This window comes from Hetaerina americana, unplaced genomic scaffold, assembly GCF_022747635.1.
Source record: "Hetaerina americana unplaced genomic scaffold, ioHetAmer1.1.p SCAF_4, whole genome shotgun sequence".
NCBI classification, from domain to species: domain Eukaryota; kingdom Metazoa; phylum Arthropoda; class Insecta; order Odonata; family Calopterygidae; genus Hetaerina; species Hetaerina americana.
The window spans coordinates 64,769,303-64,791,459 of NW_027286985.1; the positions used below are offsets into that span (position 1 = coordinate 64,769,303).

The following is a 22,157-nucleotide window of genomic DNA, read 5'->3' on the forward strand; positions in this document are numbered from 1 at the left end:
GAAATGTATGGCCTGTATGACCATAAACAAGCTCGTTATCCGTATATATGATTATCTTTATTGGTATAAAGGCAATCATGATAGTAAAGAACTATTTGATAATGGTTCAATGACGCGATTTTCAAAAGTTTTGCCTTTTAAAATGATTATTTCAAGTTTATGCAGATTTTGTGTTTCGCGCTTCCTCCAATAGACGCAAAGCGGAAACGATGATACTATTGCGCTGGCAACGAGCATTTGTTTTAGCGAACTTCTCGAAGCACAGTTTCCGGGTGTAAGTTCAATCTGACATCCAGTAAATAGGCATTAATAATCATCGCCACACCGAGCTGACCATGGCAGCCTGTGGTGATATTTTACGGTCTGAATTTCCCACTATCGACGATGACATGTACCACTATGTTGAAAGTTTGTATATTTTACTGCTTATTCATCCTAATTTAATTTAGTCTTGCAAAAGCTCATGTCCATACGTGCTGATTCACAGTTGAGCTGTCAACTTAAACTGTTTGTTTAAGAGGTTATTGCTGTTTGAAAAAATTAATTTCTGAGTTAACTTTGCCCAAGTATACATCGTTATTTCAACCCGTGACAGGTATTTTATCAGGTGGAGCTGAGGACTTTGAAGATAGCAATGAATTGTATGAAGCCATTGGTGAATTTCTACATCAAGTGGCCGAAGAGAAAACTGAATTGGATATAAGGTATTATCTCTGGCCTGTGTTAGAAAAGTAATCAATATCCATCTTTCGTTTAACCTAATTTATTTTTATATTTCCTATTTGTTTAAGAAATATATGCGATAGGCTACTAGATATTATGAAACCAGGTTCAAAAAGTCTGCTAAATAACAGAACAGCCAAAGTTTTAAATGCCCCTGTTCACCTGGCTAGTATGGCTGCAAATTTAGAGAACAACGTTGATGATATCAAAAGCATATGGGTGATGCAAAGAGACGATACACTGGTGAGTGAATAGTCTATACTTAAATTAGTCGTTTGGTCAAAATTTTGGTCACTAGCATTCTAATGAGAGCTCTTTTGTAGAAAGTGGATCCAAGGAAACTTGAGAAAGCTGAAGCCAAGCTTCAGCAGAAACAAGAGAAGCGTAGCCAAGACTCGGGGAAAGCTCCTCCTATAGTTCCTAAACTGGAAAGTGCCACTGCTTCTCAAGTGATGAATAAAAAAGAAACTAAGATGGAAGCCAAAGGAACAAATCGTTCGCAAGATATTAGAATAGAGAATTTTGATGTTGCCTATGGTGATAGGTGAATAAAATTATTCCTGCTTCTTGCAAGTATTGCTTTAAACAGTAGCGTATAGCCGATGCTTAATCATAATTTTATGGTTAAAGTCAAAATGTTTATGACTCATATAATGACTGTAAACAAAAGGAAGTGTTGTATGTGTTTTCAATTTACATGAGAAACTTTACGCCTAGAACTTGTACAAATCAATGCCATAATCACCACAAATGAGCTTTTTATTACATGTAAATTCTTATTTTAAGGGTATTATTGCAAGGGGCCGACTTAATCCTCGCATTTGGAAGAAGATATGGCTTGGTAGGGAGAAATGGCCTAGGAAAGACAACATTGCTAAGAATGATATCCAAGTAAGTTATTGTGTTATATGGCCAAGGAAAGTTATGTTGGAATAAAATTATAATATCACATTTAAGTGGGCTTCAAATTCACTAGTAATCTGGTAGAATAATATGAGCATGTTAACTATCTACATTTGATTTTATTGGAGAAATACTCATCCCTGAATATTCAAACCTGATGAAAGTATTGCTATCAAAAGAGACAGTGGTATTTATAAATAATGAATTTTCTTTTACTCATCCTGATTTTATGCATGCATAATTTTGTTCTAATCAATTCCCCTTTATTTCATGCTAGTGGCCAGTTGAGGATTCCATCTCATATCTCTGTGCTTCATGTTGAACAAGAAGTGATTGGAGATGACACTCCAGCTTTGGAGAGTGTCCTTCAGTGTGATAGCATCCGTGAAAATCTTCTCGCCAGAGAGAAAGAAATAAGTGCCCAAATTAATTCTGGGTTTGTACATGTATTAACTTCATAATTAAGGGTTGGCTTCCCTATTGTTTTTTTTTTAATTTTCTGTGTGCATAGAAACTGAACTAATAAAATTACACTACGTCGCATTATTATTAAGTCTAAATTTGAGAGCTCTTCTAATGCGTTAAGCATGGATCAGTGATTTTTTTAGAGCAAGAACTGTTTTTTTTACAGTTGTTCAGCTCATTATAATCCCAATTTAATCCAACATTTAATGGATTTATCTTATAATATATAATAATTTAATATATTGTAAATCTATGGTTTTAGTTTATGCTAAGGTTTCTATGCCTGAAACTTGACATTATTGATATTTTATTGGAAATCTTGAAATCAGTATAATATGAAAGTATTTGAAATATAAGTAAATTTAGAGTGGAAAACACCCGAAATTATTTCTAAAATTAAAAAATTTAAGCAGTTGGATTCATTATTTTAGGTGACATTATAATGATAAGGTTGACATTTTGTAATTTTGTGACAAAATTTATTGTTTTTTTAGATCCTAATATTTTTCATTTTTTATACTTTATTCAGTTCAAATGATCCAGAATTGAACACGCAGCTTGCCGAAGTGTATGCTGAGTTGCAGAACATAGAATCAGACAAGGCACCTGCTCGTGCAAGTATTATTTTGGCTGGTTTGGGTTTCTCTGCTGATCGTCAACTTCGGCCGACCAAAGAATTCTCGGGAGGGTGGAGAATGAGGCTAGCCCTGGCCAGAGCTTTGTTCTCAAGGTATGCCAAACATGAAAACAGTGAAATATATTCAACATCATCATCAGCATTTCAATCCTAGGATTGGTTTGCTGTAGCCCTCCATTCTACTCTTTTCAATGCTAATTCCCTCAATCCCTGATACCTTTTCTGTTTCATGTCCTTTTTAATTTGTCCTATGCATATGTCTCATGGTCTTCCTCGTGGAATCTTCCCTTCTGTTTTATTCCTAATCAATCCATTGTGCCTCAATTTGTGTCATTGTATGAAATATATTGAGCAATGAAAAAACATGACCTTCTATCAGATGAAATTTTTTGGTCTATTTGCATTATCACTGGGTCTATTATTTGCAAGTTTCTGCCTTCACCTGCTAATCAAAGATCACAGGTGACAATGCCTGCTGTAGGCATGGTTGTTTGTTAAATCTGGTGGTTCATCTGAGAGGGTTAGATATTTCTAAGGTTTATTAATCTTAGGACACCTGATGACAAGGCAAGAGTGGCTTATCAAGATCTCAGCAGCAGACAGGCCATTAGATAGGTCTTGAGAACAATAGAAAATGATGGAACAGATGTGTGGATAATATATTTTTACTTTATTCAGTTGACCATTATGTATCTCAAATCCAGCTTGGTCAAAAGTTTGATCTATTAAAGCAGGGAATTCTGCTTTAAAAGCAAAAAGAATTGTGGTTCTGCAAATTTCCCTTAAAGTGAAGAAAAGGAAATAATTTCATATTTAAATTTAAAAGCCTTTTTTTCTTTTTATTTACATTTTGAATCTGTGGGGTTCTATTTTAGATCAAATTTATTATTTAGTTAGGCTATAATTTTTGCAAAGACCTGAAAGCAAGTGGTTACTGGGTGCTTAATTGATGGCATGTGGTAACATTGTGGAATGCAGACATTGGTGAAATAAGGAATGGTAATATTTTCCACTTAATAAACATTAATTGGAAAGTCAAATAAATGACATCTATTGCTCAATGCCAATGGCTCAATTATTTGTACTAGTTCCCCTTTCAGCTCTTATTTGAAATGTGGTCACATGTGAAAACACTTGAGTATTACATGTACATAGTACCCCGTAAACCACTGCAAGGGCATTTGGTGGGGGGTGTTAGGTCACCACCCGAAAAAGGGAATAAAACCCCATGCAAAACCACAGATTCATGCCTATCTGCACCTTCAAAGTCAAATTCATGCAAAAACCTTAATAATTTACATGCATGCAAATGTATATAATATCAACTAACAGACACATGGATCAACAAATATTTCTTAGACACACGCAATGTTAATTCCTGACTTGTGAATGAAATGTCTTTTTTCTATATCTATCGCCCTTATCTTTGTGGTCTGGCGTAAAGTATAGTATGGAGTCATAATAATTGCTTAGGTGTCATTGTTAAACTCGTTTGTTCTGAACCTCTCTAAAAGCCTATCTCGTTTGTTCTCTTCGCATCTCAAGTGGCTACCAGCCTAATTCCTCTAAAAGGCCTGTCACGCCCATCTTATTATAAAAATTTGCCACAAATCTGGTAGATTTTCTCTGGACCTTCTATAAATCCTTTTGCCTTTTCTCCCTGCGATCCCTGATACTTATGGCATAATCCAAGTGAGGTCTGACTAGAGCAAATTAACACTACTCTTTTACTTTCTCATTACATTTCTAGACAATCCCTCAAATGAAGCAGAGTTTCTTTAAAGCAGATCCGCATATTGTCCTGATATGTGCTCCCCATGGTAGGCGTTATGTTAGAACTAACCCCAAATATTTAATTTGATCAGCCATAGTTATCACTGAACCCTCTATTTCTTAAATTACATCCCGTTCCCCACTTCCTTTGTTCCAAAATTTCAAAACTGTGCATTTGCCTCTATTAAGCAGTAATCCCCATTCGTTGCACCAATCCGATATGCAAAACTGTTGCTCTGTTACTTTCTGTAAAAGGTTTCTTTTTAAAGTTGGTTCTGGTTTCTTAGGGACTCTGAGCTGCTTCTTAAAGTTAATCACTTTTATACGTGAAGCCATATAAGTATAAAAGCTGGTGCAAAGTCAAGTTAGCTAAGCTAAAATATTTTTGCAAACATGGCACCCTTATTTAATTTAGAGGACTTGATGTTTTCCTGATGTTTAATTTTCTTTTTTTGTCCTGTCAATTGTCCTATTTATAACGTGTTTGTAAAACTCCAAATGTACATTATTTTATGTTCAATTCTCATGCCATTTTAATCTGACTTCATATACTTTTTCTGCTCGATTTTACGGTTAATTTACTTTTTAATGCATTTTTATTATCTGCTTTCAAGATTTTTAGAATATTTTGGCGCTTCATTTTATTGTTGTATCCTTGGATAAATTTCAGAAAGATGTTATTCAGTAGCTTGGATAATAGATATTTATTGGTGATAATGTGAGATGTTTGAATTAAGAATTGAAAAATTTGATTTCCTTCAACTTGTAAGACCTCCATGCACTGGAATAGTATTGGAGGAGAGGATATGAAAATATGTCACAGCATATAAGCAATATCTATAATGCAGCTCATATTAGGGAGGGAAAATTAGACGGTATATACCATCTATTAAAGGGCAATTGTGGGTTTTCCGAGAAGGAAACATTTGATAGTGATGGTGGTTTGAAACATGATGGTAGGTGAAGGAAGAGATGTAGTGAGTAAAATAATATGGTTTAGGAACAAAAAATGACCACTGGGAATAAGCAGTGGAGTTCTGTTGGAAAAGTATCTTCATCATAACGAACCCTTGGTTTAAACAGCACAATAGGTGTAAGTATACATGGAAAATGCCTACCTTTGTAGAAAGACGTCAGTTTAGACTATATTATGGTTAGGCACAGATTTAGGAACAGCATGGTGAATCCGCAGAGATTCCTGAGTGCAGTTGGGGATTCAGATCATATTTTAGTTATAATGTGTAACATCCAATTCAAAAAGATAGAACAGGAAAATTTTGTCAAGGAAAGGGGTTATGGAATAATTAACTGGAAAGACAAGAAAGGAGCATGAGCAGGCTATAGAGGAAATCATAAGTGAGGAAAGGGAGCAGAGTACTAGGGAAGAAAAATGGGAAAATGTCAGAAACGGGATATCAAAAGTTACAAACAAAACTTTAGGAACTGTAAATAAGAAAGGACTAGAAAACCATGTAAAATGGATGTGGTGATTAGAAAGATATGTGAGAAGGAACTAGTTGTACAAGGGCCATCTGAAAAGTTCTTGGCTTGATAATGAAAACCACAATTTATGTTTTCAAAAAAGTTTTATTTTTCAGCAGAAGCACCTTCAGTACTAATACATTTCATCCGGTGGTGTCCCAGCATCATTATCCTATCTCTGTAGTTTTCTTCTAGAAGTGCTGCAAAGTACTCATCCACAGCCACAATAGTTTCTTGATTGCATGAAAAATGCTGCCCAGCAAGGAAACTTCTGAGTTTTTGGAAGAGTTAGAAGTGCCAGGGAGCCTAATCTGGGGAACAGGATAGATGTTCCAGCACTTCATAGTGCAAATCACTCAATTTTCCCATTACTAAAGTCACTTGATTGTCCTGATGGAAAACTGTTTTTTAACTGATACAAGCAGTGTCTGCTTTCATGCATTTTCACTCCCTGATTCGTTAGAATAGTACTCCCTAGGTCTAGTTCAACCTTTTTCATGATAGTAAATCAAGAGAATTCCTTTTGAATCCCAAAAAAACTGACCCCATGACCTTTTGCGCCAATGACACCTTCTTTGCCTTCAGAGCTGAAGAGCCGGCCTATATCCACTGCATGCATTATTGTTTTGATTCTGGTGTGTAATGGAGAATGTTAAGCCAATGAGAACGACATAGAAATAGGTTATTCATATTGAGGGCAATGAAGGGAAGAAGTATGTAGAATTGAATATCGACTTATTGTATTGTTGGATGTCCAGTTGTGTTTTGTTAGGAGGGGCAACTGTAAATATATCATTGCACCATTGTATAGGCTGTACCTATTCAAAAACTATTTTAACTGTTAGAATATCAATAATATTAATGGCTTACGTCAAAGAGTGACGTGTAAAAATCAAGATCACTGACTTGACTGTATTTAATACTTTAAATGTAATTTACTCTACCTTGCAATGGAAATACAAGCAACATCCCCATTTTACTGAAATGTTGTCCCACCACTGTAGTGTTTCAGTTTTTAATGAATTCTAAAATAAAATTTTTCATCTTTCATTATAGATATTTTTTGTTTATTTCCATTCCATACGGTATGTAATTAATCAGCATACATAAACTTTAGACAGGTAACAGAGTATGTTTCAGAAATGATGAATTATCATAGAGAGAAAACAATTAATTTTTTAATAACTAACTACTGATTTGATAATGACTAGCAACTGGTTCAAGCACCATTAAGCCGCATTCTGCATTATTATGTTTATTTACTAGTTTATTATTTCACGAGTGAGTTCCAATATCTATTTGGTGATTAAAATTATATACAGAATTAAGGGATCTTGGTAAAAGTCATTCGTTTCTTTCAATGTTTTTAAGTTGGTTTTTTATATTTTAGGTGATAGAATACCTAATTGTTTCTTCATTCCAGGCCAGACCTACTTCTTTTGGATGAACCGACTAATATGTTGGACATAAAAGCCATTATATGGTTGGAAAATTATCTGCAGAATTGGCCCACTACGCTTCTTGTGGTCTCCCACGATCGTAATTTCTTAGACACAGTGCCTACTGATATTTTGCATCTGCATTCCCAAAGGATAGATCCCTACAAGTGAGTGTCATGTTTTTTCCAGGTTTTATAAACGTCTTGTTGAACAGAAAGTTAACTTAAAGGTTTTACCTCCGAATTTGACCAAAACTCCAATGTTATGACCACTAGTTAAGTTCAAAACTGTCAGTTAAACAGTTCAATAAAAGACAGATGATGTTACTATGATTGCAATGCGCACAATTAGCAATCTTATTTGTGAATCAAATCAGATTTTTTGGTAAACTCCAAGTTATGTTAATGTTCACATTAACTAACGATTCGATTTAAGAAGACATAAAACCAGTTCTTGTGTTAAGGTTTTTACATTTACTTCGTATAGTAGAAGGGGTAGAGAGATTACATTTATTTTGTATACATTTTTACATTTACTTTATCTAGTAGAAGGGAAGTAGATATATACTTATGCATGAAATAAAGCTAATTATGATTGTTTATATTGCTGAATATAACTAACAATAAGATCTAATTCATAAGTTAAATTGGATAGACATGACCATTCTATTAACTTGTCTCCCAATGGTTCCCGCTCTCTCTGTACAAATAACCTTAGACATGAAACTTTTTTCATTCTTTTTATTCTTTTGACTTTTCTTCCATATTGACAAGAAATTTAAGTTGAAATTGAAACTTGAACTGTCAATGGATGTATCGTATACTCGTTTTTATTTCCAATTACTGTGTATATATGTCGACCCCCAAATTTTTACTAAAAATTTTCATTATTTTTACCTATATCATGTATCAGACGAAAATTTTCATAATTGTTAAAGGCTGCCATTGCTTTCTAAGAAGTTGATTCCGGTGAATTAATTTTAATAATTAATTGTGAAAATTTTATATGTATGATCTCAAATAATAAGGAATAAAATAAGATTTTACACTAAAAACAATAGTTATCAAGTTGTAAATAATTAATATTTATTTATATTTTTTCAATGTATCAACATTGTTAATCATTATCAATGATAGTGAGATTTTGAGTAGGGATCAAAAGTCACTGTCAGTGCCAAAACCTATGCATGAGTATATATGGTAATACTTACTGCTAATCATGTTATTTCATTTTTCAGAGGAAATTATGAAAATTTTGAGAAGATAAAAACGGAGAAGTTGAAGAATCAGCAAAGAGAATATGAAGCTCAACAACAACACCGTGCTCATGTTCAAGAGTTCATAGACCGATTTCGTTATAATGCTAACAGAGCGTCCAGTGTGCAAAGCAAAATTAAGATGCTGGAAAAGCTGTGAGTGTAATTTATTTTTGATTGCATCAGTTTTAAGGTTATAGCTAAAGTAGTATCTACTCAAAATATTGAATCAACTTAGGTGGCCTATAGCATACAAGCTCAAAGAATAGCTGAGTAATGAAGTTACTTTTTCTGGATTTGAGGTAATTTGCATTCAATGTCCAGAATAATGTAGGTGTACTCGTATATGCTGGACCAAGTGTACTGATGGGGATTGGGCAACTTTCATACCCTAAGATCATTTTCTACTGTAAAATTATTTTCAATCATTATTTTTAAATACTCATGAAGTTTAGTTGATCATAGCATATAATGGCAAATAAAACGGAGACCATAAGAGTAGACGATTCATGGATGCCAGTACGAAAGGATTCTTAGCTCTTTTTTTCCATAAATAACTAAAATGATGACAACTTAGCAGTTAATTGCGTGGTAAATTCTCTATTATCCAGGATGATTAGGCAAACATTATCCGAGATAACGAAAACTCCAATAATCAATCTCGGTGTACAAATAATAATTTAAAGTTAGCCATTCCATGGGTTGTTTAGGGTGTGCAAAACAACATATCATTATTGCTATGTTGTTTATGGGGATTTGCTGGTTTAGACTTATGACATTTTCATCTGATAAACCAACTATATTTAGAAATGTTTGGTTTAAACATTGTTTTCTAGGGATTGGTGTTCTTTGTAAGATTTGTGTATTTATGAAGCATATACTGTATGAATGATGAAATATTTATATTAAAAAAAGATGGGTAAACTTCTTTGTTTCCCTCAGTTTTGGCTCTTTCGGTTAGAACTTAAACTGGATTGTAAACAAAACGTATTGGTTTTTTAACCAATATTCATACTAACTAATATTTATACTAAGTTGGTTTTCACTCACTAAAACTTTATATTGGATTGTAAAATACATCACAGATTCACATTGAGGGATCCGGGTTTGAATCCTGGTGAAGACAAATGATTTTTACACTATGAAGTTGTTGCATTGAAATGCATATTAGCGGATGACGCCAATAAAAGTTACTGCTGCGGCATCTCCTGCGGTTTCTTGGAATTTGAGTCGTGATGAGTGGCAGGGAAATCATCAGTGCTAGCCATGTGGTTGAAGTAATAACTTAGCCTTGGATGTGTTAATTATCACAAATACTATATGGATTTTTGTTACAGTGGATAATATTTAGATTTGAGTGGCTTGAGCTCTTCATTGGTGATAGCTCACCTTCTGACTGCAATTAATTTCAAGCCATTGAAGAATATTTTTAATGTAACTCATGTACAGTGTTGTAATTGAATGTTTTTTTAAATTTTTAAATGTTGATCCTTTGGGAAACATAGACTATTGATCTTGGTTCAGTTCTCATGGGATTTTAATGTAGGTTCTTAGTGTCCAGTATATGTACCCTCCAATGTAAATATCTTAGTTCAGCATGGCTTTAATGACCTTGGTGAGCTAATTCCAGGTGTGAGTACCACCACCAATATTTCACAATTTGTATCTCAGGCTTGAGATGAAATGAAGGCTCCCAGCCAGTCAGCTGGTGTCAGCCAGCCATTCTGTTTTAAATTACTGCATCTTTAAAAAAATCAGTGGACAAATACATTGTGCAGGTTTGTTTACATGCACAAAAATTATTTTTGGTCTTTATATTTTGCATTCATGGTATGGTTTATTCCAATTTTCAGCAAAAAACTTACTAACATTTTGTGAGTGAGTCTATGACACTTAGCTGTGGTAGTGAAAGGAATATGATTGAATTTTTTGGAACTTCTGTTTTGTCACTAAGTAATCCATTCAAAAATTTTTATTTCAGTCCTGAGCTGAAATCTGTTGAAAAGGAAGTTGAAGTGGTGCTGAAGTTTCCAGAAGCTGAAAACTTATCCCCTCCCATAATACAATTAAATGAAGTCACCTTTAGCTATTCTTCGGATAACTTTATTTTTTCTAATGTTAATTTAGGTGCTACACTTGATTCTAGGATATGTATTGTAAGTATTGATTGCTAACATTTCCATCAACATGATATTTTTAGTATGTTCAAATCTGAGCTGAAGTATAAAATTGTGTAATTTCAGGTTGGTGATAATGGTGCTGGAAAAACAACACTTCTCAAAATAATAATGGGCCTTTTGAGTCCAACCACTGGAATGCGTCATGTGCATCGAAACTTAAAGTTTGGTTATTTTAGTCAGCATCATGTTGATCAACTAGATATGGGTGTTTCTTCTGTGGAACTTCTCCAGTCTAGCTATCCTGGTGAGATAAGTTATTGGCATTTTTTTAGCACTAATGCTTGAAATTCTTTGTATTCATGTAATCAAATGAAGTGTTAAAAATCTTAAAAGTATATTTTAAATATTGTTTCAGTTTGCATTCATTCTGAATTTCTTTTAATTTCTTTTAGAGCTAAGGTGAATTTTTGAATTTGTTGGAATTGCATTAAATTGAGTTTTTTGATTGGTCACACATGGTTTTGCTTTTTCAGAAAGGAAATCAGAAAAATAATTTTTAATTTTCGTTTGTGTTGTATTGAGAAGGTGTTCTACCGATAAGAGTGACTGAATTTAAAGGAGTTATTTTGGGGTACATCTACATCTATCTACATCATATCCCGCAAGCCGCCGCAAGGGCGTGTAGCGGGGTGTTAGGTCATCATGCGTAATAAGCAACAATACTACATGCAAAATCAACACATACATGCAAAACTACACCCACAGCAGTACACACTCAAGCAAAAATCCCGTCATCCAACACTCATGCAAACACATACCATAAACCAACAAACAATTGTACCCCAGGATGCATAATCAAATCCATCCAACAACGGGCAAGCCAGAATATGAAAAGTAAGAAGGCGAAATTCTACTACCACATGAACATGCAACATAAAACGCTCTCCTCCCCAAGGATAAAGGTATGAAGTGTGACCCAAACACTGCAGGTAGGGGGTACAGGATGGGCTGAAGGGATAGATGACATATTCTATACTTGTACATGAATAAGACAGCACAGTTAAGGATACCAGAGCATCTAGATGGGCAGCAATTGATAGTGAAGTGAGACAGGGTTTCCCATCATCATAGATACTTCTCAACATATATCATAAGGAATTGTCAAGGGTAACAAGGGAAGGGGCTTGAGCTAGGAATAAAAGTGGGGGCACCCAGGTGTATAAGTCAGTTAGGTTTGCAGATGATCATGCAATAGTATTTAGTATTTTGAGTACCCTGCCAGCCACCACTAGGCTGTGTGGCAGGGTTTGAATAAACACCAGACTTATTTTGGCCTAATATTTTTACCCCCACTGCGGTCGAGCAGGAATTAGGGCTACCCACATTGTTCAATAACTGAATGACACGACGCATACATCACTATGTAAAATATTCATTCGCAGAGCAAAATTGATTTGCTGGGCGCAAGGCTGCCTGATTCATTCCCAATTAGTTTAAAATTAAAATCATTAAAAGTGCTTGAGGAAAAAACTGGGAATCATTCTAAAAAATGAAGTAAACAACATTAGATTCATAGAAAAGTTCATAAAAAATATATTGCAGAGATTCAGCTTCCATCTCAAGCAAAAGGGTCAGCTTTTTGCTCGAAGATCCATCGATCAGAACAGCGATGTAAAACTAGGAGAAACAATGCCAAAAGCCTATGATGAACTTGATGGGCTTTTTGTTTACACAAACGATTAAGCTCTGTAACTCAAGAGATCAAAATTACTAATCCACTCTCTTAAATCCCAATCCGATTCTCTTGACAATTCCATTAGTGCTTCCATATATCTTTGGGTGACTTTGCAGGGTATACATGTGAGTACATGTGCATCCATTCAATGACCTCGGGCAGAAGGAATACTTATTTATAATATGTGATTGAACTCTGTCGGTTCTTTATCGGGGCGGAAGGCAATCGATGTTCGCTCAGAATTCTCCCACTCAATAAGATTGTTATAACATACAAACTTCCCAATTGCAAATGAGAAGAAGTATTCTAATGGCCGTATGAAAGACAAGTGAGGAAGCTAATGAAAAAGTTTTTCACTTAAATGACCAATGAACCACAAGGATGCAACTCCTCAACTACTTGAGGTTTCCCTAAGAGTCCTGGCAACGAGAAAAACTCATGTTCAGCTAAAATGCCAGAGGTACCAATCGGATACGAGCCCAAGCACTTAAGATCAGCAGCCGAACCCTTCACTCATTACCACACTCACTTACTACCATGGCTTTCAACAGCACCCTCATTTCAAGGCAATTAGACAACTATCAAATACGTCATCCATTCTGCTTCCAATTGAATGGAGTACTGGCACATGCCTTGTTTTGCAGTTTTGGTCGCATCTTATCAATTGGTTCCCTTCTCCAAATAAAAGCTTAATGAGTCAAATGGCCAAGGGATTGCAGTTATTATTGAGTGCTTTACAGGAGCAATGCAACAGTTACAAGATTAGGACTAACCTCAAGAAAACATAAGTAATGAGATTTTTGGTTTAATTATAAGTAGGAGCTAAAATTAAAAAAATTTAGGATTGCTAATATTTATGCGGATAGTCGCGTATTTAAAAAGCAGGGTTCTTTAATATTCAAGCCATTTACTACCAAATACTGACCTTGCACTTTGGATCAATGTAACTAAGTCCACTTGAATTGAGAAATGCAGATACAGTACCGAATAGCACATCACTAGGTACCTGGGGAGCCCTTGTCATGGAGACTTCTTTCCCTTTTGCACCCTTGGAATAGTTGACATTGATGATATTCAATGGTATCGTGAAAAAATGCTTCATGCAAAGACTGGTTTCACAGCTATGTCTTGGTGGGTCTTATTTCCTTAGTGCTATAATTTTTACCCTATTTTTGACAGTCAAATTGTGGAGAGGTTTACTGTTGTCTCAGAGTATAACTGTTTTCAAAAACCATCTTCATTCTTAAGCTATAGTATCAAGAGATAACAATGCTTATTTTCCTATTTGGAGCAATTATGGAGTCCACATTCATTGGATATATAAATAATTAATGAGATATCTTGAGATTTCACAACATAAATTTCCATTATTTTATTTTAGAAATTTTGTTACAAAATAAGTACCAACAAGCTCAGTTATTTAAAGTGATTAATTACAAAATGTCAATAACATTGTATTTTGCCATTCTCATTGTATGAAATATACTGATGAGGCTATATACATTACAGAATTATCTTTCTGTGAAACTAATTGATTATTGAATTCTATGAATTCTGATTCTGAAGAATTTGGCTTAGTGAAAAAAATAAGCTTAGGAAAACATGAATTATTGGTCTTATTAAAAAAAATTGTTTTTTCCTTTTTTTATGGCATTGTAATGGTGGTGGTAAAATTAAGTCCTTCTATAATGATGTGAGATGAATTTTTGTTTTTCTGCTTTTGATTTTAGGAAAGCCAATTGAGGAATATCGAAGGCAGCTTGGCAGCTTTGGTATATCTGGTGATATGGCATTACAGACTGTTGACAGTCTCTCAGGAGGCCAAAAATCTAGGGTTGCTTTTGCTAGAATGTGCATGGGAAATCCCAATTTCCTTATTCTTGATGAGCCTACTAATCACCTGGATATTGAAACAATTGAAGCACTAGGGAAAGCAATTACCAAATTTACAGTAAGTTTCCTTTATTTCATTTTATTCCCTTGGAAATTTCTATATTTATCATTGGTTATTTTTGACAGTGTGAAAATGTTTGGCTTTTTTTGTTACATCAAGGGAACTATTTGAGTTTATGGTCTTCAAGAATGAATTGACTTTATCTTAATAATAATATACAACTATGTTAATACAAGTCCATACACACATGGATAAAGTTTATAATAGAAAATGAGTTGACTTGGGTATGATTTAAGCCTAGGCCCAGCATTTGCTTATGGGAATCACCCATTTGTATTAAGCTTATCTTTTACAAGACATTTCATGTGTAGGTCATTTATAAGTGCTTAAGTGCTGTTAAATTCTGTGAATTTAACAAGTAAATCATGAATAAACTTACCAAATGTAAAGGGTTACTTAATAAGTTACCCGGTAACATTGTAAAAATAATTATCTTTAGCGATGAAGAAAATATAAATATATAAATTGTAAGCTGCAAATCTTGATAAATGAAATATAATATTGTTTCAGAGTGGCTACTGAATGAAAAACTCTTGATTCGTTATGGACTTAAAACTGAATTAGCTGTACATTTCATGTTCACACCCATAATTTGACCGAACTCTGGTCGGTCTGTTATTTATATTAATTTGGAGGCAGCACAGGAATCAATTTTATTTTGTCTTATGAATAGCAACCCATTTAATGAAACCTAGTTTCTTTTAGGTTGATCCATATGTTTTTCTGATTTATGTGCTCAATGAAAGATAGATGAAAGTTTAGCACCTGCGTATTTAACCTGACCTGACTTTCTTGAATCAACTTCGCATGTTTTATGTCTTTATCCCCTTTTACCTAAGTTATATGTCTTTATTGCCTTTAATATTATTCCAGATCTTTATAACTGTTAATTTTGTATGTTTAAGTATAACCCTCATCACCACTCCAATATCTGATCGAAATCCCTGGTTAGTGCCCAGCAATCTGCTGGGGTCTTTACTTTTCTGTAATTCAATGAAACATCGGCTAAGATGACTGCTAATGTGGAAAATGAGGACATTAATGTGTATCAAGAAAGGAGGATCCCTATGACTTTTTCCTATAATACTGTTGAAGGTTAGATCTTCATGTAGGGGATCAGGATGGTGTGGTGGCTAACATACAGACTTCCCACTGTGAGGGCCAGGTTCAAATCCCAGATGTGGCAAATTTTTTTCAGTGGTATCCCTACTTGAGGTGCTTTGTGGAGAGCACTTTGAGTGAGTAGGACGTCCGTCGGACTGGATGTTTAACTACAGGCCCCTTGGTGTCTTTTGACAAGAGTTGGCTAATGCTGATGCAGGGTTTCTCTTCACCTTTCCTTTCCCATCCATCCATAATGGCGCAGATGACCTTAGCTGTCGGTTGCCTCCCCTAAAACTACTGCTAATATCTTCTTGCAAAGAGCTTAACCCATCAACTACTACTTTTTTGTCGTAAGATCCCTGATTTAATTGGGCACTTTTTCATCAACACCATAATATCTTTGTGTAACAGTTTGATGTGAGGAACCTTCTCAAAGACATTTCTAGAAATCTACATATCCTATATCTAATCATTCTCTCGTATATTACATCAGACTTCCTGTGACACCTTTCTGCCTTGTTCCCCATTCATATCCTTGTGGCTTCTCCCTAGCAAGTTAGGAGAAATATCATAGTGAACCAGTCAAGCCGGCCTAAATTACTCCACCCAGTCTCTACCAACCCACAACTTGAAGAATTCTATGGTCTCGGGCTCAACTTTGTGGAGGTTCATGTTCGTTTAAATGAATATACTTTGTAACTTCCACACAATTTTTATTCGTACTACCGGTTTCAACGCAACGGCGTCATCATCAGGTACCAAATGATGACGCCGTTGCGTTGAAACCGGTAGTACGAATAAAAATTGTGTGGAAGTTACAAAGTATATTCATTTAAACGAACCCACAACTTTACTATTCTGTATCTATTTGCTCAAGGGTCTGAATGGTTCAGCTCTGGTAATCTCACTCTAGCATTATTTCATGGCGAGTGTGGAGATGTTAAAGGGCAAGATAATATTAGTTAAACACTGCAGCTTTGTGCAGAAAAACATGGCTCTTACCACAGGAAAAATGTATTCCACTAAGTTATGAAATACAGGGAAAATGGCAAAAAGTTTAATAATGTTCATGGTGATATTATGCAGGTCATGAAAATAGTATTCTGGGGTAAAAATTGTTTGAGCAATCAGAACTGGTTTCATCAGGACCGTGTTAACGTGGGAGTCACATGCTATTTTGTATGAGAATAATTCATAGTAATCTGGAATGCCAGCAAAGAAAAACATCTTGCTTTGGTTACTTGAAAAAGGTCATTATCAAATAGAGACTATTATGATTCCTTGAAATCTATATTAAATTAACTGAAAATAAAAGCAATGATAATCCCCTCATTACCTTAAAGAGGAAAAAATGGCTTCTCTATTATTGAAGAAGGTTTTATGATACTTATATTCATTATATTAAAAGAAGTAAAAAATTACAATTCCAATATGATTTAATGTAGGTTTTATATTTTGGGAGTTTACCTTCTTACCCTTGTTTGACAATACTTTTTTGCATCAGCTGTTCAGTTGATGATATTGATTTAAATGCACATGTCCAATTGTTGGCGGTGAGATAAGAATTGGAGGTCAATGAGTACATTTTCATAATCGGAAAAGGAATGAAATGTGAAGACCATAAAATTTTCGTTGTATTATATGAACTACGCTCAGTAGAGAATTTTGAGTTAATTGGTGCAATGAATTTACCAGTTTATGTAGGACACCCCACCTTTATTGTATACGCGTTTGACTTTTTACAAGTGGGAGGTAGTTGATGACTTGGGCCTTGTGTAAGTAAGTAAAGATAAGGTTGGTGAAAACTTTGATATGGAGCATAGTGTTGTACTGGTCTAAATCTTGCTCTCTGAGGCTAGAGGGTAGGTGTATTTTTGAGGCCTTTTAGATGTAAGTGTGGAGAAGACTGGAAAATTTTAAATTTATTGAAAGGAAAGTAAATGAAGAAGTATTGGGGATGGTAAAAGTGAATACCGAGCATATATTGCTTGGCAGTTGAATGTTGATTCCTGTGATAGAGGGGAGAATGCTTGTTAGACAGGTGAGGCGGGTGAAGGAACAGATTACATATGTATGCATGTCGGATGAAATGAAGGGAGGCAGAGAGCACAAGGAATTGAAGAAGGGTTTATTCTAGTTGTTGCATCTAGTTGTTGCATTGGTCTTGTTGCATCATATTAGGTGATTTTTAGAAATGTGGCAGTGGTGATTGTGTGTTCAGCCAAAACCTACCTCAACTGGAAGATAATCGTTTATAAAATAATAATTTTCTGATTTTGCTCCTGATTGGCTATGATATGGCACAATCTGGAAAAATTTATTTTGAAGCAGAGAAAATCTGTTACTCATGTAAATTTTGTTCTTCATTTACAGGGTGGTGTTGTCTTGGTTTCTCACGATGAAAGGCTAATTCGCATGGTATGCAAAGAACTTTGGGTGTGTGGTAGTGGCAAAGTCCAAAGTATTGAAGGTGGATTTGATGAATATAGGCAAATAGTGGAGAAGGAATTAGAAGCTCAAGTCAAATAGTGCACACATATCGTAAAAAAAATTAAAAAGCATTTTTGAAACTGTGGGAAACCAAGTTAATGAGAAGTAAATAAAAGTGTTCATATATTTATTGCAAACTGTTTGAAATTTGCTAACTATATGTATTTATAATAAAGTTTGTTTAATGCTATGTTTTATATATTGAAAGCAAAGACTGTATATAACCTATACAAAATACAAGGATACTAGGCTTTTACAATTGGTTATTTTTTATTCATTAAATTTATCAAGGGTAAGAATTATTATGAGTATATTGACATAATTCTAATGGATAAGTAAGTTTTTCCTTTTGATACCACTCTACATCATATTTTTATAATAAAAATAGGAACTGTGCGAAGAATTATCAAATGTATTGAAGCATGTATGTATCTATTTTGATAATGGTGCAGAGATTCTTTAGCCCATATATTTTAACCAAAGTTAATGCATATTAAAATTTGTTGTCTCAGGCGCAACTTCATGGAATTCGCAGAATATATTGAAATGAAATAATTGACTTTGTAATTCCACACACAGTGTGTGGAATTACAGTCAATTATTTCATTTCAATATGTTTATGCCTATTGATTGCTCATGGCATATGGTACCTTTTTTGTCATAAATTGTTTTCCATGTCCTAATTGAGCATAGTTCTAAGTAGGTAAGTAAAGGTAAGAGACCGTCCAGCTTCAGTTAAAGCAACCCAATTGTTCTCTCATCTTTATCACATGCACAGTCCTTATCAAGCCATGTTCCTTGGGTGCTGCATTTTAGACATGATGTACTTATTCTTAGGTTTATTTAGAATACCCTTCCATTGTATTTATTCCTTTTTTGCATGCCATTTTTTCTTATTGATGCTTACAGTTGCTCAGTGGATACTGATTTGCATGCCATTCAAAGGTCATGAAATTGACAATGTTTCTTTGAATTCTATAAAGAATTATTTCTTACCATTGGATACTTCATTGGATGAGGAAAATCTGAGGTTGCCTCCCATTGTAATGACAACTATTAAATCATAATTATTAATATCTTTACTATCATAGTGAGGTAACTTATCCACTCAAACTTCTATGGCTGTTTAAAATCTGCGTTGAACTCCACATCTTGTGACTTGAGACTTTTGTGACAGCAACTATTGCTACTGGTATGAAGATAGCTATTCCAAGTGTAGAACTAAGTTATTCATGATGGGTTAAAATAGTATTAATTTCACATTTGATTAGATTTTACATAGATATCCTTCATTTGAGTTCATTTTGGGTTGCCTTCAATAGATTTTATATTCGGAATTGTCATGGTCACTTTTTACATCTTATAAATTCTGTGTGGTTTAGTTTTTGGAAGGGGGTTTATAGGGAAAAGGATTGAATAAATGGAGAAAGAACAGTGAGCTCTATAGGGAAGTTATAGTGAAAATAAAAATATTTGGGGATCGAGACGTTGCGGTGGCTATCGTACTGGCTTCTCACCTAGAGGGCCCGGGTTCAAATCTCGGCGGTGTTGAATATTTTTCATAGGTATCTCGATCCGTACTTGAGTTGCTTAGTGGAGGGCACTTTGAGTGAGTACGCCGTCCGTCGGATGGGACGTTAAGCTGCAGACCCCTAGGCGCCTTTCGACAAGAGTAGGCCAATGCCGACGCTGGGTTTCTCTCCGCCATTCATCCTTTCCTGTCCATCCCCTATGGCGCAAATGACCTCAGCTGTCGGTCGCCTCCCCTAAATACTACTACTACCATAAAAATATTTGCAACAGGATGTTTTCCACATAGTTGGATTCTCAATTATGTTTAAAATTTCAGCCCATAAATTTCTTTCAACATAGTGTGCTAGTGAAATCACTCAAGTGGGAATATTTAATTTACCATTTAAAGAATATGATTGTCAGTAACAGTATCATGGTGTTCTCTCTTCCAAACCTTGAACTACTATTTTGCCTGTATAACTTGTGTATTGATCTTGATTTTCAAAAGTAAATGCCTTGGGTAATGCAAGATGGTTCTGACCACCACTTTTGTAATTCCTTATAAACTATTTAGACTTTTTGCTTAGCAATGTGGGACTATTGGAGTTTCTTCATCCTAATTAGATCTGCTTTTCTTATAGGCTAGATTGACTAGCCCCTATTTATGCAGACCATCTATAACACCTCACCTCATACCTAGTACTTCTTTATGTTCCTTTCTGCTCATTTAACCTTCTCCATTATTCAATACTCCCACATTTCAGAAGCCTCCAATCTATGCCTATCATTCTGCTTCAATGACCATGTTTCCATGCTGTACATAAGTATGTATGCATCCGCATCAAAGTTTCCAAGTCTCTCCTCCATAGGTTCCTTTTCCTTATTCAATTCTTATCCTTATATCCCTACTACTTTGATCCAAAATTCTTCCAAGGTATGTAAATTGTTCCATCTGGTGCACTTTTTTCCATCCTATTTAACATTTACTTAGCCTTTATCTGGAAAACTGCGTAGACTTTGTTTTTATTTATATATATCCTCATCCTATATCTATTGCACTGAATTTCTAATTCATTCAGTAATGCTTGCAACCCCTTGGCTGACTCACGAACTAAAGCTTGGTCATCAGTAGAACTGACTGATAATATGAATTCCCCACTGACTTTTATTCAAATCTACTTTTATTTTTGCAATTCATTCATCAATTCTACTTAATTATTTCTATCAAATGTCTGCGAAATCTATGAAACAGATAAATGTATCCTGATGGTGAATAGCGTCAGAGTAAAGCTTAGTATTTCCTCTCATAAAATAAATTTTAATGTGACCTAGGTTTCACAGCTGTACAGCATCATCAGGCAATGACATTACATTTCTACAGGTGTGTGAGTATATGCGGGCGGTAGTATTTCCTTTGAATATTAAGTGATTTTCAAGCTCTGAATTAAGATGAGAGTTCCAACTAGTAGCAATTTTCTACTGTACCCCTTATTGAAATAGCGGGCCTTTGATTTAATGAAGAAGGAAATATTTTCTTAAAACTTATGAAAAAGATTTACAAATTCTACAAACTGCGATAAAAATAAACTAATCATTGTAAAAAATTTATTCTGAAATAAATATTTTCTTCTACTGGGCGATCAAAAATATTATCAATACCCTTAACTGTTATCCTGTTAGTAACCACTCTACTGATTACACTAACAAGTAGAACATGAAGAATACCAATAAGGACTTCCATATGGTGGGCTAACATGCGACGCAATCACTAATTATCGGGAAGCAATCTACTCATGGAGGATGGACAATTCACGAATGAATCGGGTCTGCAAATGTATTTATTTACTCAAAAGTCCATCACCTGGTTTAAGGGCTTGTAGAGGGCATTACAATACCAGCCATTAAGTGAGTCAAGAGGGAAATGAACTTGTTAGTTCCTAACCCACCAGTCTTTACCCATTTCTGTCTTAGTGTTTCCTCAATGAGTTGTGTTCATGAATAATCCAAGAGAAAAATGAATACTTCAATCTATCTGTTCGGCAGCAGCAATCACCAGTATCTGCTCTGTTGGTGCAAATCAGGTTGTTTCTTATATTTTGTGCGTCGGATGAAAAACCACACGATAAGTATATTTGTAATAGTTTTAATCTAGCTCTGAGCCTTTGCATATTTAATTTGGTTCCCATTACAGAACTTGTAGTAAATGTGATGTGTGTATTTTCGCATGAATTTTTTAAGTATCTGGCATTGTACCTTGAACAGTTCTGTAACCAGCGTTTTTGAGATGGATCCGTATGCTAGCCACATGCTCTATATGATGTCGCACTAAAGACTAGCTACATGTCTTCTTAAATGTTCCGTTGCTACTTTTTCCTGCTATGCTTTTGATGTATGCCAACTTCTTAAGGGCCTTTAGGCAAATCTTAAATCCATACTGGCAGCCTATCAATATGGCATGTGAAACTTTAGGAAAGGCCTTTTCAAAATTCAAGAAAACCATGTATACTTGCTTTTTGCTTTCTACTGATCATGGAGCATTGTGTATATCTGTTCTACACTAAATCT

General features: G+C 34.8%; 1 protein-coding gene across 2 annotated transcripts; it reads left to right on the forward strand.

Moving 5' to 3' along the window:
• Nucleotides 1–252: 252 nt before the first annotated feature.
• On the forward strand, nt 253–18,320 carry LOC139691861 (ATP-binding cassette sub-family F member 3). Of its 2 annotated transcripts, none has more exons than XM_071589777.1 (13): nt 253–408; nt 596–704; nt 792–966; nt 1,047–1,267; nt 1,510–1,614; nt 1,904–2,062; nt 2,621–2,821; nt 7,407–7,589; nt 8,660–8,833; nt 10,659–10,833; nt 10,921–11,101; nt 14,263–14,483; nt 17,964–18,320. In XM_071589777.1, exons 1-13 carry the CDS (start codon nt 336–338, stop codon nt 18,117–18,119), a joined length of 2,133 nt encoding a protein of 710 aa, XP_071445878.1. In that variant the 5' UTR covers nt 253–335; the 3' UTR covers nt 18,120–18,320. The 2 variants fall into 2 exon arrangements, with proteins under 2 accessions (XP_071445878.1, XP_071445879.1); XM_071589778.1 differs by lacking the exon at nt 253–408 and adding an exon at nt 471–520.
• Nucleotides 18,321–22,157: the final 3,837 nt, after the last annotated feature.